This window comes from Mauremys mutica, chromosome 5 (assembly GCF_020497125.1).
Source record: "Mauremys mutica isolate MM-2020 ecotype Southern chromosome 5, ASM2049712v1, whole genome shotgun sequence".
In the NCBI taxonomy this organism is placed as follows: domain Eukaryota; kingdom Metazoa; phylum Chordata; order Testudines; family Geoemydidae; genus Mauremys; species Mauremys mutica.
Window position 1 is genome coordinate 73,117,590 of NC_059076.1, and position 17,176 is coordinate 73,134,765.

Genomic DNA, 17,176 nt, shown 5'->3' on the forward strand with positions numbered 1-17,176 from the left:
AAGAAAGTCATTGAAATAAAATTAACCACCTTCAACTTGCGTAAGGTGGAGACTCACCTATGTTAACAATGGCACCTCCCTGCTGTTGAAGCATGTGTCTTACAGCAGCTTTGCATGTCAACATTGTTCCCAGAAGGTTAGTGTTAATTTGGGATACCATATCTTCAGATGTGGTTCTCAGCAACAAGCCATCCCTGCCAAAAAAAAAAAAAAAAAAAAAAAAGACACACCACACCTGAAAAATTGGTTCAAGTCATCTCTGGTCAAATTCCATTGACCAGAATGAAGTTCCACCATGGAAGAATTTGACCCTACATATACTATACTAGCACTGTTCTCGATAACACTGAAAAATTATGCACAGTAATAAGACAAAGCCCCCATCAGCCATTTTGCTGATAGTATATGACAAGCGGTCAAATGTACTAGCTCAGAGGACTGTCAAACACTAAATTTCGAATGGATCAATTTATTTTTGACCATGAAGTGACCGGAAATTATATATATACACATATTTGTACTGGAGTTTCACTTCCATTGAAAATAATATATCTTTGAATACAACAGAAAGACAAGGAGAGTAAAGGAATACATTTTATTGGACCAACTTCCGTTGAAGAGAAAGACAAGCTTTCAAACTTACACAGAGCTATTCTTCAGGTCTAGGAAATGGACTTGGAGGGTATGTCCTCACTACAATTAGACACCCACGGCTGACCCATGTCAGCTGACTCAGGCTCGCGAGGTCAAAAAATTGTGGTATAGCTGTAGCCTGAGCTCTGGGACCCTAGGGAGGGTCCTAAAGCTCAGGCTCCACACTAAGCCCTAATGTGTATTTTAGTTTTTACAGACCCACAGGCCACCTGCAGGTATTTAATTGCAGTGTAGACATATCCTTAGCATCACAGCTAAAACACAAGGTGGAACATATTAACTACTTATGCTAAACACCACATATTTCAAGGGACTACTAAAGGAGAAACAGCCCCTTAGCACCTCTCAGTGGTGCCAGTAAAATCCATGTCTTACCAGTGTGTGGGGTGGGGTCACGGGGAAGAGGGGCACCAACTAAGGGGGGGGGCACGTGACCTCCCCATGTGACTCCTCACCGCCCCGCCTCCAGCCCAGGGCTCCCATGCTCTCCCCGTACCCTCCCCACATCCATCCCATGTTATTTGGGGCGGCGGGGGGGCGTTACAGGGTTCTGTCCTCCTCCTGCTGTGCCGGAGACACGGCTAGGAGGGGGAGGCGGTACAGTGGCTGGAGGAGCTACCAGTGTCCTGCTCCTTTCTCCGCTGCTGCCCCTCCCAGTGGGGAAAGGAGCAGAACTCCCAGCCCCGGAGCTGCATCTCCATCCTTCCTCATACTACAGCAGCAGCACTCCAGAGATAGGGCTGGGGGCAGTATAGTCACAGGTGGAACTGCCAGCATTCTGCTCCTTTCCCTGCTGCCTCTCCCAGCAGGGAGGCGAGCAGAACCCCCAGCCTCGGTCCCCCAGCCCTCTCCTCTGGCAATGCTGCTGCTGTGTCTTTCTGGTACACCGTACCGGCTATAAATGGCTTGCTAGTACGGCTTACTGGCCTTCTTGCACTGCTGGCCCCTCTCAAGTCATGTGCGGGAGGGAAGGGTTACAGATTGTTGTAATAAGCCATAAATCCAGTGTCTTTATTCAGTCCATGTTTTTTGGTGTCTAGCAAAGTTATGAATTTATGCTCCCAGGCTCATCTTTTGAAAGTGTGTGCAGGTTTCCTTTGAGAATGAGAACTGAGAGGTCATACCTAGAGTAATCACCTTGTGAAAATTGTTCACCCACAGGTGATATGGTGTTTTTGTCTTAATTTTGTAAGAGTGTTCATTTGAGAGCATAGTGATTATCTTGTTTCACGCCCACAGCTGTTGTTGTGATATTTAGTGCACGTACAAGATCCATGGATCTTGAAAAATGTGTTGCGGAGGATGTTGATGATCATAGCAGTAATTATGTCTACAGGTTTTGCATCTGTTGTTCTGGCTACAACAACACTGACCACAATACATAGTCTTCAGATACACTTCAATTCATTTTTAGAGCCATTAACAATGTGTTTAATTTTGCAGTTATTCTCTCAGTATATTTAGTACCTTTCAACAAGAATGCATGGCCTACTCTTACTTTCAACACAAAACTAACCTGTTGACTCCAGCAGCATTAACCAAGTAATTAACATGACCTAAATTCTTCTCCACCTCCTGAAGTGTATTTTGGACATCTTGTTCCATGGCTACATCACAGCTAAGGGCCATATGACCTGCTGTATTGAAATGAAGTTGCATTAGGGTAATAGTAAATATAAATAGCAAAATAATAGTAAAAAACAGATGTTGAACTAGTTCTAACTTAAGAAGTCTGCTCCACCTCAAAGGAGAATTAAATGAGGACATGTTTCAAGAATTCCGCTGATTAGTTACAACACTCTTGTGTTTTGTATTTTTTGGCCCTTTTCAAGTTTGGAATCAATGTGGTCTAGAACGGTTTGAGGTCTGGGCTGGCTGGAAGCCAAGAATTGCCAAGTTTTAACACCATTTCTGTCACCAACTCACATGACCATGGACCACTGCCTTAATCTCAGGTTACCCTATGTGTAAAAGGGTGTCTGTAACAAATATTTACTTACCTTCCTGGTAGGAGTGTTATGAAGATTATATATTTTGGGAAAAAAAGTAAACTGCTACGTGAACTGCTCTTAAATGCAAAATATTATTGTTATAAAATATTATAACTCTAAAATTCCCAAAAGAATAGATGGTTCTTAAATGCTGTTTGGAATTTACACTTTTCCTAACTAAAAAAAATGGTATTGGAATATAACACAAACCCTGCCAGTGTCAGGCCCTAGATTTCATGGCTTATGTTTCAAAACAGTAATGTACACAACTATGCTAAAAAATAGTTTAAATGCACTTTATAATACACAAAATTCACTGGACATTCATTTTGAAACTACACAAATTTAAAAACAAAATAGACCATCTTGTTCCCAGTGAAGTTAATGAGAACTTTTCTATTGACAATCATGAGAACAAACCCAGGCCATTATTCACACTATTTCAGATGGAGGATTTACTATCTGCTTTTCTATATGTGGCTTAATTCTCAAATAGATGCTCCCGCCTTTTACTTTCACCTGCATTTGTGAATATGCTCAGTTTAGATATATTAATGTATTACTCTTACCAGTTACCTAAACAGTGGACAGTGCATGAACAAACAGTAACAAAGCAATATACATACCCCCAAGGTGATTCACAGTAGTTTGAGCTACTTCCAGATTTCTAGCAATAATAGCCAAGCGGTATCCTTTCCATGCCAGTAGTTGTGCAACAGCTTTTCCAATTCCTCTGGATCCTCCAAAAATAGCACAAACTTTGGCCATCTCCAAAGAATAGTTCACAAACAGCAAATAAGTCTACAATCAACATGACTGGCACCATGTATTTTAGGACCTGATCCTTTATGATGCCAATTATCTTCCATTCCCACTGAAGAGCACTCTTTCATATCAGATTGTTTCAGTGTTACTGTATTCATACCTAGTTTATTTAAACTTTATCAAACAGCTGAACTAACCACTATTAGCTATGTGTTAAGGCGGAATATCTTCAGTTGAGGACAAAAGTGTACTAAAATTTCTGAATTACAGATACTCTTCAATTTTGCAGTCAGATAATCATGAACTACAAATTAACTATTTTAAGAGTGTGATAAAGTTTGCAAGCAATATAATTATCTTTATAATTATATACCTGCTCAAGTCAGTGCTTATAATTCAGTCTTTTCAAAGCCAACTCAAGAACGAAATGTGATTACTGTATTAGCACTTCTGATATTAAAGCCACTCAGTCTTTTGACCTTGGCCTCAAAACTCATCCCAACCATCTCTAGGACACCATAACATACCCTATTTTTATTAGTAACACTTACGGTGTTTACATTGCCACTAACCGAACAGTATTTTGTTGATTGCTTCTGCTTTTAAATAAAAAGCTTGTTTAATCAGTTGAAATGATGCTTGAGCAGGTATGTACCTAACTTCAGGCCAAAACCTTGTGCTTTAGTAAAGACAGAATTAGGGTGCTAGAATTTGTCACTTTGCCATTATAATGTTGCTTCCTGTGGGAGACGTGAAGGTAGAAAAGAGGCCTAGTTTCTTTCCTGCTGGTTATGGAAAGAATGCCAAAGTTATCTTTTCAGTTAACTGCCACGTTACATAAAGGGAAATTATGAACATAGGTTTTTAACATGAAAATATTCTGGAACTACACAGACTCCACTTAGCAGTTTTATACAATCTGTTGGGAGATTTCTAAATCTGACAATATCCTTTAAGAAAAATAAATCATCAGTCCACAAACGACCATCACAACTGGCAGTTTCATAGAGTAGCCCAGAAGAGAATCAATAAGATTTTATAGGGTCATTCCCCCTTACTGAATCACTGCAATTTGTCTTTTACCACAAGGTCAAGATTGGTACACCTCTACCCCGATATAACGTGACCCGACAGAATGTGGGTTCGCATACAACGCAGTAAACCTCTGACATGCTGCTCTGAGCAGCGTGTTAAGGGTGCCGGGCCAGGCCAGGGCCGAGGGGTTCAATAAGCAGCAGAGGGTCTTGGGCACAGTCAGGGGCTCCCCCTGCCAGGGCCTGGGGGGCAGGAGCTGTGGGAGGGCACTTTTGGGGACCCCACAGTCCCAGAGTGGCCCAGGGAATTAGCAAGGGACCAGGAGCAGCCCGCTTTGCTTCCCTTGCCACAGCCGTGTTGCTCGGGGGAGGGGGCTTGGGGGAAGGGATCCCCCCCACACTCACCAGCAGCGGTGGAAGCGGAGCAGCCCAGCCCCAGCCAGCTCCACTCTGCCAGCTCCCAGCCATGGTGCTCCACTTCCCACTGCAAGTGAGTGCAGGACCTTTCCCCAGATGCCCCGCAGCTACATGACTGGGGCCAGGGCAAGGAAAGCGGAGCAGGCTGGAGCTACATCACTCCGTTTTCCGCCGCCGGTGAGTGCGGGGGGGCATCCTTTCCCCAACCTCCCCGCAGTCACCGGTGGCTGGAAGCAGAGCACTGCAGCTGGGAGCTGACGGAGTGGAGCAAACTGGGGCTGGGCTGCTCCGCTTCCCACCGCTGCCAGTGAGTGTGGGGGGGAGCCCTTCCCCCAAGCCCCTGAGAGCAGTCAGGGGGATTGGGTAGGGGGTGGGGTCCTGGGGGTGATTAGGGACAGGGGTCTCTGGAGGGGGCGGTCAGGGAACAAGGAACGGGGGGGGGGGGCAAACCAAGTTTGATATAACGTGGTCTCACCTATAATGCAGTGAGATTTTTTGTCTCCCGAGGACCGCGTTATATCGGGGTAGAGGTGTATTTTCACCTTTGAGACACTACAGAACCCCCATCTTTCCAGACATGGGTGTTGTATCATAGCACCTTTTACCAAAGGATTTCAAAATGCTTTACCAATTCTAGGCCATTCTGGAACTACTTACATGAAAAAAGGCCTGTTGGACTGGATCCTAGGGAGAAAAAAAAAAATCTATCCCTGTAGTGAGTGGTACTGAGACTAGTGAAGGGGCAGTCCTTTGCACCTTTTCTACCACTGGGGCCATTTTGGCTTCTGGTCAAAGTTTGACCAGCACTAATATCTGCTCAGCCACCTAGGCTAGATGCAGCAGCTGCTATACACCGTTTCGCTCCCAGGACACAATGTCTCAGCCACGCCTTCCCCTTCCAGTGATGTTCCGCATCACTGCTCTCCCACGCCCGCGCGCGGGGTGACTTGTTCTCCTAAGTTTCACACCTTGGGCACGAACGGGACTGTTAACTCTTCCTGCAAGGAGGCCCACAGGCTTGCAGGGCTCCTCCGTGCGCACACCCGCCCTGCAAGGGCAGCGTGAGGAGAACATTACGGGGGCTCGGCCCGCGAACACCCAGCGGAGCTCGGACAGCTCCCGGGAGTCGCTTTCAGCCTCGGCTCCAGGTGACTGTAGCGCAGCCTCTCGCGGACTCCCTCCGCCCGCGGGAACTTCACGCGAGCGGCCAGTCTGGCAGGCAGCGCCCCCGGGCGTTCACCACCCAGCCCCGCTCCCGCCAGCCTTCCCCGAGGGAGAGCAGCAGTTGGCGAACCCGCCTCGGGGACAGGCTTCAGAGCGGCAACCGGCTCCCTGGGGCGGAGCAAGCGTTGGAGCTTCGTGCTCCCCGCTCCCCTTCCGCTGCAAGCGCCATTGGCCTCGCGCTATTGCAGGCGCTTGTCACAGTGGCGCAGCTACACTCGGGGTTCAGCAGTACCCAGTTACCATGGAGACCACGCCGAGCTCTGTACCACTCGTCAGCGTTCCTCCCCCTACCTCGCTCGCGCTGTTACTTGGAAAAACGCGCACGCGCGCAGCCCTTCCTTCGTTGTGGCGCCCGGGCGGAGACTGGAGCGCCGCTCATAAAACGCTACGCAGATCCTGCCAGACTACAGGTCCCGGCGTGCAATGCGGCCAGGCTGCTCGGGCTGCGGGCATTATTAGGGAGCAGTGCATGCTGGAACTTGTAGTAGGAGTGCCCAGGTGACGCTCCGGCTGCTGCTGCGTGGGGCTCACAGACCGAGGACGACCCTGGCGCACAGGGTCTTTGCGTTGGACTAGGAATAATCTTCCAGTAATTAACCACCACCCAAAGCCTCACAGCAGCCGCAACAGGCACCTTGCCCCAGCTGCCATCTCACAAACCAGGCTTCGTCAGTTTTATCACGTGGCGATAAAGCCGCAGTTCCTGGAGTCACAGCAGGTGGTTCTTGGGAATCACAAATTGAATACGAGTCAATACCGTGATGCCGCTGTGAAAACCGCAGCTATTCTGGGCTCTCACTGTCCCTTCAAGCCCTACATTTCTATGATTAAAATGAAAAAGATTCTCATAAAAAGAAACAAAAATTAGTAATGCCAACCTCAATCAATACATCATTCAGAATTTTTTTTACTACTACATTTTAGGTGATTATTTGTCTGCCGGTTACTGAGCCTTTCGGGCGCACTCATGCCACGTTCTCAGGCTTCTCTCTACATCTGTGAGGACCAGAAATTCATTTTTAAACAAAAGCTGAGCTGCTCGCCTAGTCCATTGCCTCCAGGAACCAGATCTTTAAGAAAGCATGTACATGAAATGGTGAAATCACAAGAGTTGCCAACATTGAGTAAATCTAGTCCTCACAGTTGCTGAAAATAAGCAATAAAATAATCAATTTTTTAAAACCTCATATTTTAAGCCAGTCTCAATTTTGGGGACCCTATTCATGATTTTTGAGTGCTTTCTATTGAGAATGCTACAGGCAAACCTTCCAGTCACTCCTGCATGACCCACCCCCAGACATGCAGCTATTACTTATGTGCCATGCAGCATATACCTCCCTCTCTAGCACACAGTCAATTTTGCTTTCTATCTTAGCTTAGAGATTTTAGGATTTTGAACTGAAATCTCAGTTTTACACCTTGAAGCAGTAATTTACAATGAACCTATCAACTATTTTAACACTGTACTTTTTAACCTAACCCTGCTCCTGTACCAAAGAATCTGTTGCCAGAAATGATTTGGCATGCAAGTGTACTGAGAACTTGTCTTGCATCACATTTACATTGAAAATTGCTGCAATTTTCTTTTTAGCATATCCCTATTGGATATCTAAGAATCTTTTTTCCCGCCCCCCTCTTCCTCTTAGTATATTTCCCTTTCTCCCCATGGATCTATCAGTTTGTCTCTACACTTATGTTTTTTCTGCTTTAACCATGCTGGCATAATTAAAATGGTATTCTCTCCACCTCAGTGTACAGGATAACGTTTTTATACCAGTATAGCTGCATCTACACTAGGGCTTTTACTAGAATAATTATATCAGAAAAAAAACCCACCCCCAACATACTTCTGACATGGTTATGCCAATAAAACTTCTTAAGTGTAGAAGACCAGACCTTTATCATAGATGAGATAATACTGAATGAGACAACACAGCTCAGCCATTCAGTAGTCAGAGGATCTTTTGAGTGATTCAAGGTCTCCTTTCCTCTACAGAGAGAATGTCTACACTGCAGCTGCTACACAGACACAGCTATGGTGCTGCAGCTGTGCCACTGTAGTACAGATTCTTCCTGCATCAACAGAAGAGGTCTCTTCCCCCTCTCTCCCCACCAGTCAACATGGTTAATCCTCTCCAAGAGATGATAGCTAGGTCAATGGGAGAATTCTTCCATCAGACTAGCCACATATACACCAAGGGTTAGAGGTCAACCTAACTATGATGTTGGCAGATGTGGTCATCCCACCTCAAAAAAAGATATATTGGGATTGGAAAAGGTTCATAAAAAGGGCAACAAAATTATTAGGGGGATGGAAGGCTTCCGTATGAGGAGAGATTAATAGGACTGGGACTTTTCAGCTTGGAAAAGAGATGGCTAAGGGGAGATATGATTGAGGTCTATAAAATCATGACTGACGTAGAGAAAGTAGATAAGGAAGTTTTGTTTACTACTTCTCATAACACAAGAACTAGGGATCACCAGATGAAATTAATAGGCAGCAGGTTTAAAAAACAAAAAGTAGTATTTCTTCACACAAGCACAGTCAACCTGTGGAACTCCTTGCCAGAGGCTGTTGTGAAGGCCAAGACCATAACAGGGTTCAAAAAAGAACTAGATAAATTCATGGAGGAATTCATCAATGGCTATTACCCAAAATGAGCAGGAATGGCGTCCTTAGCCTCTGTTTGCCAGAAGCTGGGAATGAGCAACAGGGGATCACTTGACCTGTTCTGTTCATTCCCTCTGGGGCACCTGGAACTGGCCACTATCAGAAGACAGGATACTGAGCTAGATGGACCTTTGGTTTGACCCAGTGGGGCCATTCTTTTGCTCTTATGACGCTCAGCACATGAAATTTTCCACAGCCCTGAGTGACATAGCTAGGTCAAGCTAATTTATAAGTGTAGAACAGACCTGATTAATTTGGCAGTGATACATTGAAATTTGTGCATATAACAGACAATGAATTAAACCGGGGTCTCCCCCATCATGGGGGAGAGTGCAAGTGTGCCTGGATTTGATGGTTTTGTGACTACGTTCCCCTCGTAAGACTTTATTTGTTTAGCTTTACTACATAGTTTTGTTTTCTTTTATGCTTTAGTCTGAAATTAAGGTTGCCAATTTTGGTTGGATGCATTCCTGGAGGTTCAATCACATGACAATCTTTAATTAAAGATTAATTTTGAATCCTGGAGACTCCAGGAGAATCCTGGAGGTTTGGCAACCCTATCCAAAATGTGGCTTAAATGGCTTCAGCTGAGAAATAATTAAAGTTTAGAGATTACTACTGTATCTGCTTATGTGCAGGACACTTTGAATAATTTTTATTAGCCCAAACAACTATGAAAAGTTCTCAAATTACTATTGATATAATTGTTGTAGAGTTATTAGCTCAGGGGAAATGTGCTATGCTGAGGTTCTGACCTTCAACTGTAAACCTCAGCAATGAGGATTTCAGACTGCTTCTAAGAGCTCCAGGATTAGCGCTGAGAGTGAAGTTATCAATTTTAACACATCATTTACAATGGGCCAATCTTTATATATGATAGGGAAAGATGTATTTGGGGTTCCAGACACACCATTAACCAGCTATAACATAACTAGAGAGCTGACATTTGGTCTCAAAATAGTCTTTAGCACAGACTTAGTTCTGTAATACAAAAGAGTGTTCACAAGAAGGAAAATGTGGACATTTTCTTCTGGTGAAATAGCAGCAAAATGGCATGGGGGCGAGCGGGAGAAAAAAGAGAGAGAATCAGTCCCCAATTAAAAGGGATATAGCTAAAGTTGGTGGACTAAAGACAATAATTCTAGGTTCCATGACATGGTATGAGTAGAGTAACAGGCCAGAATTCGTGTGACATAATAAATTAGTGCTTAATAATTGTCTGATGATCCCTCACATCAAGAAAGGCAGCATAACATAATGCTTTAAGAAAGTGATAAAAAGTTGTTCTTCCCTGTACACATTGGAACTGTGACACAAAAGCAGGAAATTCTTAACATTTTTTTTAAACTGCATCATGTAGTGAACAGAACAACAATGCAAAACATTCTTTCCCATGGTTCAGACAAGACTGTGTTCAGCTCTTGTCTAGAAAATGCTTATTTAAACTTAGATGTGTAATCAGAGATCACTTATTGGCCACAGAATAACCAGATGTTTGCAAAAGTTGTTAACCTTTCTCCCAATGATTTCTTTTTTTTACATGTTTTAAGCACATGGCCAAAAGCATACATAAGCAATGAATCGGAGCCAGTTTACCTCTAGTTATTTCCTAATTTTGTAAAGGATGAGCTGACTGTGTTGGAGAAGAATCAGTTTAATATTGGATACATCCTCTCCCTGTGGGACTGTGTCCTACTCTGACTGATATATGAACTCAATCTAATAGATCTTTTCTATCCCTAATGGATAAAACTATAGCAACTAGCACAACATTGGTTGTTTCTGTGTCTGGTTTACTATGACTGTAGAATTACAAGCAAATTAATCACATATGGTTCTCGATATAACGGTGTATAGACACCTTCGGAACTTGACAATTTACAAGTAAAATTATCTAATTGTCTTTACTCAAACCTACAGCATACAGGCACTCCAAACAGTTTGCGCTAGAAACTGCAGTTTTTTGAACGATTTCAGCCCAGTATGTGCAAACGTCATTGTTTGAGAAAAAGCTATTTAAGTTTATAGAAAAAATGAGTAAGCATACTGCAAGTCACCAAAGCAGTTGAAGGTATTTAATGTATTGAAAAGCATCAAATGCAAATCAGAACAAAGTAAGGTAATCTTTTAATCATTAGTTATGGGCCACTAGTATTGGAATACCTAAAATCTCTCAGATCAGATACTTCAGATCTCCTGTGGTAGTCTGATGACTTAGTTCCTCTTTTCTCACTTTGAGCAACTGTTGCTGTAAAGTATGGGATGTAATAATCACTAAAAAAATTAGCAGTATTTTGCAATGTGGCTAACTTTCCTCAGCCACTCTTATTCAAATACTTAGGTGACCAAAATACCATCCTGTTATTCTTCATTGGTCTATTGTGTTTCCTTTGGCTGTCCAAATCTGCATTATTTTCCATTGAATATGGTATTCACAGTTATAACATAACTATAACCACATATCTATACACCAGTTTTCTCTACTTGTCACTCTACAATAAAATGTATTTTTAACAAGTGTGTAAATCACCACATTCATGATTTTATAGAACAGCTTCCAGAAGAGGCCTTTTATACTAAAGAAACAAAGCAAGTGCGGGACCTTCCTTCACATTACAACTGGCATTAACTCTCAACCTCAGCAGAATGGCCTGGGCTTGACTGCACATGGAGACCACGCTAATTTTTCCACTCAGTGAGAGGTAAGGTATACTGGTAAAGGTGAAATGAAGATTGCACTGTTGCTGCCTGATCTGTGGCTAATAAGAGGATTTCAGTTTCCAGTGTTTCACTTGGCAATTCCATGGACATTTTAAAACAATGCAAAATTAACCACAAAAATATCTTTAAGTTATATAAATTGCCCTAACTCCCACAAATCAGGAAGTTCAGGGTTCTAGCTGAAACTCCAGTTTTAATACCTATTTTGTTCTGCCTACTAATTATGGGAGTGGAACACAACCAGTGAACAATCTCACATTTTACCCTGTAGTATTCAGACATACAGAAAGGTGAATTAAGAATGTGTTTTCAGTCTTGGAATTTCTGTGCCTCCACTGATCTATCAAACCCTCTATTTGAACACTATGCTGCAATACAAGGTATGAGAGTTCAGCTTGTCTGTTCATGCCTGAGCCAACAGGGACAGAGAACACTGAGGATGCAGCACCATCAGCCTGTAGGGAGGCAACACCTTGTATTATTGACAAGGACACCTGCTGATATACACATGAGCAGCCTCTGCATGTGGCTCCTTCAGGGGTTTATAGTCATCTGTCTCCAGATCATCTCCCAGGGAGATTTTGAAAAATGGACAGGACCAACCTCTCTCCCGGGATCCACCATAGATTTTTTTTTTAAATGCACAAGGATGGTATCTTAGGTGTGTAGAATATTTTGTAAGTGATAAGCATCTCTCAAATGTTTTGGTACTACTAAATTCTAGAGCTCTACAGAAGCATTCTGCATTGGATATCTTTTTTAAAAAAATAAATAAATATTGCTACTAGGAGGACTTCTGCTTTCCAATGATGTAGTTTGTAAATTGGCTTTCAAATACCTTCCTTTTTTCAAGGCAGCTATAGCTGCTAGAAAGCAAGGGACAGATAGGGATACTGGAGACTTGAAGCCAGCTTTAGAAAAGCTGAGGACTTTTTAAAAAGCACTTGGTTGTTTTTGCTCAAGTTATTAAAGATAAATCATGGCTTTAGTTATCAGAAGGTACTTTACTGCCATCACTAAGAGGACAGTTTGAGTAATCATGGAATAACAGCTTAATCTTATTCTCCTGGATGTGAACAGATATTTTAAGATCTAGGATGTACTCACAATAGAGATTACCAGCCTCAATAACACTCAGAAAATAGTCAGCTACCTATTCATCACATACCTAGAAAGAACTCATGTAGCCCAGAGATCATCAGCATGTTTGAACTACTAGATATTTATATATTATAATTCTGTCCACCTGGCTTCTACAGCTTCAGTTCATGTATCATTGCAATGCAATCCCAACTATAACCGAGGGATCTAATCCTGCCATTTACACTCTCACACACAGTCCCACTGATTACAAGTGAAGAAGTGTTGCAAGATCAGGCCTACGGAATGTGACTCCAAGGGTAATTTAGCCCACAGTATTTATGTTCGATACTATTAAGATTAGAATAAAATCTAATAAATTAAAAAAAAAGGTTTCACAATACAGCAGAAAACATTACAAGATTACATTGTTGCTTTGTACTGAGCGGTAATATAGAACGTAAATTCTCTTAGTATTTAGACATAGAAAAACAAAGCTGTGAATAGTCTAGAACAGGAAGGAAGGAGATGGGGCTAATGTTAAAGTACTGGCAGCAAGTGTCAGACTACTAGCTGATTATGTCACTAATCTTAGTCTTAAACACCGGATCTTCACAGATGCTATAGACATCTCTGGAGCGTTGCTCTCTCTGTTCCCTATGACCCAGCCTACTGGAGATTTACACCTTCAGTGCAAAACTGTATTTTTAATCTATCAGCAAAGTAGATTATTGAAATGAGAATTGCCATGATTTAGCATACTCACTCACCACTTTGATGTAGCTGGTAACACTGCAACACTTTTTACTTCAGTCAGGACTAGTTGTGACTTTATACACAGATGCTTTTTAAAAAAAAATAAAAAGTACTAAACTATGGGCTATTGCCTGCTTAAAGCACATTATTTTTTATTTCCCTTACGACCGACATGATTAATTGTGCTGAATTAATTTGATGTTCTTTCCTGCAGTGGTCTGATTAGCAGAACTTAATTTTATGAACTATGAATATAGTCAATCATAAAAATGAAAAATATATTACAGTAACAGCACAAAAGGATACTAATTTTAACCTTTTTATTTTGCCTTTGACCTGAACGAGGAAGGACAGTATCCAGTATTATGTCTAATTCACTTTTCAATGCAAGCCCTACAGTGAAATATAGTAGGAGAATTTATGTTTAACAACATACATGGGCCTGGGCCTGCATCTCCTACTCATGTGAGCAGCCCTGTAGACTCATGTGAGTAAGGGCTGTGTCTAATAAATGTGGTGGTCAGCCCGCAGGAAATGCAGTAGATTTAAATTAAAGTATGTGGAAAAGTAGTGTTGTATATTTGTTTCCTTCTATTATTTAGTATAAACATGGTCGGATATCAAATAAGTAAAGAAAAGAGCAAAGGAATTATTTAAAATAGTTTAGCGTGTGAAGAGAAATTATAAGGCCCTGATCCCACAATTTCATCCTAATTGTCTCATTGACTTCTTGTAAGGACTACTCAATTAAGTATTTATAAGATAGGTCCCTATACAAGTTAGGGACCAATTGAGCACTTTTTTACTCTGGAAAAATGTCAGTGGGTGATTTGCCTGAGTAATAAGAGCAGAACAGTCTACAGTAAAGAGTAACTGTGGCAGGGGTTATAGTGACATTCACACATCTCACAGGCCATTCACCTCCCTTATCTCTAACAGTGCTATAGGAAATGTCAAAGGCAATTTTTTAAAAGCAGCTGTTATCCATTTTGCAGTCTGAGTAACATACAGTAACACTTGGACAGCTTTCAGGAAACTCAATTTCCAAGATTCAGTTTTCTCTATCAGATTGTTTCAAACATATCTAGTTTTATCTCTCACCTCCTAATAGCAGCGGAAATACATTTTCACTCTGCTGTTTATGTAACTGAGCACTTCATCTCTCTGTAAGAAACAGAAGCCTTTATTGTTGTTTTTCTCCTAATGATTGAGCATTAGATCATGATGATAATGGTCTAAAAATATCCAGTCAATTGGCTTAACAAGGTAAGAAGTAGGTTGTTAAAAATGAGAAGTGACATTTGAAGAAGATTGCTTGGATCAGTGAATCTTCTCCCTTCAGGGACTTATCAAAAGTGATAACACTTTTCAAAGATGTTAATCTGAAATAATCTAGACAGTGCAATAATTTAAGACATAATTGATTATATACAAACATCTTACATTGGTGGAAATTTCAATAGGCCAAATTAATTCCTGTTCTACACCCACTGTGGTCAAATGAATATTAATATCCTAAATATTCATCTGATTTCTGGCAGAGTGGGGTATTTTAATTTTTAAATGCTAACTACCACTTTGCCAGGAAGTCAGATCGGTTTTTCTAGTTCCTATAAAAAGTTTTGAATTTCTGAGACAGACAACTTGACTGATTTAAGTAACACCAGAAGAGTGAGACATGCTCCAAGTTTGGAAAAGCAGGTATAGACCAGTTCCTCAGAAACAAAAGCCAACTGATGCCTCAGCCAGGTGTCAACAAAATCAAATGGACTACCACCTGGCTAAGGCGACATTCTTTGGCAGAAAGAAGGGTGAGTGAGAAATTTACATCTTGGCAAAGGGTCTCAACTGCTGGAGATAATTCTCAAAGAGGAGGAAAAAAATATAAAAATGAGGAACTGAGGGATCTCAAGTCACCTCTCCGCACTGATCTCTACTCACTAACATTTGAAAGACAAAGGAACCGTCATTGAACTGTGGAGTGGTCCTGGCTGAAGGAATCCAGGCAGACTGCTGTAAGCATATGGTGAGAGAAATCTTTTGCTCTAAGTTCACTCAGCTTGTTATTAGTTTGTGTTTTTCTGACTTTTTTGGCTCATTACTTGTAATCACGTAAAATCTTTCTGTAGTTAATAAACTCATTTTATAGTTTTATCTAAGCCAGTATGATTTAATAGTTTGGGAAACTCCATTTAAGGAAATAGGATTTGTGCATATCATTTTCTATTAATTAAATGACAGACTTTCTATGAGCTTGTATTTTTCAGAAGGAAAGAGCTGGACGCACATTTCTGGGGACAAGTCTGAGATTGGGAATTTGCTGGTGTACTCTGCAATACAATTTAGGAATGGTTGGCTAGAAGCATAACTCAGCTGGGAGTAATTTACATGCTAGAGGCGGTGTGAGAGCAAGACCAGAAGTGGTTGCTCTCACAGCAGAGTGGTGTAATAGGCACCCCAGATAGAAAATTGAGAGGACACAGCAGTTCAGCAATCCAGATTGTACCCTGGGTAATGTCACAGTCACATACAAGTCCCTTATTCAACTGAGGTATTTAAAACTTTTACCTTCAAAAATGATCAGTTTAGAGCATCATACTAAGGCAAATATGTGATGCTACATACGGTACTAAAATCTCACCAGTTTCTTTGGTGCTTCCATAGTCAATTGCGTTGAAGGGTTAGCTGGAAAACAAGAATTCCATTTTGCAAACAAATCATTGAAACTAATATTTCTGCAAAAAGTTTTTACAAATCAATGTTTTCCAACGAAAACATGTTTTGTGTATTTAAAACAAAAAAACCCTCATTACAGTTTTACTGAAGATTAGAGTTAAAGTCACATGACTCACCCAGTGTACATGTGTTTCAGGAGAAGCAGTGTCCTATGGAACATCAAGTAGAACAAAGACTGTTGCTCAGGGTGTTGCACGTCTGGCAGCACACTGCAGCTTCCTGTTTTGAGGCTGCTTCCACAAGGATATATATATGAGTTAATTTTTGTACTGTAACATGCTGTTTCCTTATTCACCTGTCTGTGTAGAACACTGGTTGCTAAAAGCTTTACATCATTTGTATTATACAATATTTTCAAAATATATTTTAGATTTTTCTGTTTTTGCTTTTCTCATTAATTTTAGCACATATGCAAATACCAGATGGAGAGCACTGGAGACTGATTTTTTTTTTAAATCTAGTCACAGAGCAGGCATGGAATAAAAGCAACAGTGCAAGATTTCCCCACATTTCTCTGCCTTTGTACCTCAACCCTGGCCCAAAGGGGCCATCAATAAAGATAAGAGGGATGTTCAGTCTTCAGGGTTCCTTTCAGTGTTAGAACTGCTACCTGAGATTGCAAATTTACAAGTTACCATTTGTGGAGATACATGAAGGCCTGTTTACCAGGCACCAGAACAAGGCCACTAGATTCATTTCAGATAGGCCACTGAACAGACCTCAGCTGGCAATAAACTCTTGCTCTCCACCATCCAGGCCTATAGTCGTACTGGCAAACTAAATCTACTTCCAGTCTCTTGAGGCACCCATTGCCCTAGGTTTTCCTGTAACTCTGTTCACACACTGACAGGCATCCCTGAACACCTGCAACCGCTTTCAGTGAGCACTACAGTATCACATATGCCATGCAGACAGCTCCAGCCAACTCTTGCAGGACTTGCTGACCATCCCCACTATGCCTCTGGAATGTGCAGTGTCTATGTACACAAAACTCATTCTTGTTTGCTTGATCAAATCGGTATTCAGTTACAGGCATTCTTTCATAAAGAGCTATTCTGCTCGAATAGAAACAAGCAACACCTTTGCTTTACAGTGACCTGGGCAAAGAGCTCTTTCAGCGTGAGACG

General features: G+C 41.7%; 1 protein-coding gene across 12 annotated transcripts in view; it reads right to left on the minus strand.

The window, feature by feature from the left end:
* The window catches only part of CBR4 (carbonyl reductase 4), a 30,558-nt gene extending 14,280 nt beyond the window's left edge, over positions 1 to 16,278 (minus strand). The window contains exons 1-6 of one of the 12 annotated variants that reach the window (XM_045017818.1): positions 16,166 to 16,278; positions 15,955 to 15,998; positions 14,415 to 14,477; positions 3,272 to 3,413; positions 2,171 to 2,291; positions 58 to 194 (exon numbers count right to left, since the gene is read on the minus strand). In XM_045017818.1, the coding sequence (XP_044873753.1) occupies positions 58 to 194; positions 2,171 to 2,291; positions 3,272 to 3,413 (400 nt within the window). In that variant the 5' untranslated portion in view covers positions 14,415 to 14,477; positions 15,955 to 15,998; positions 16,166 to 16,278. The other 11 variants (XM_045017812.1, XM_045017811.1, XM_045017810.1 and 8 more) reach the window with 11 other exon arrangements.
* Between the last annotated feature and the right edge of the window lie 898 nt (positions 16,279 to 17,176).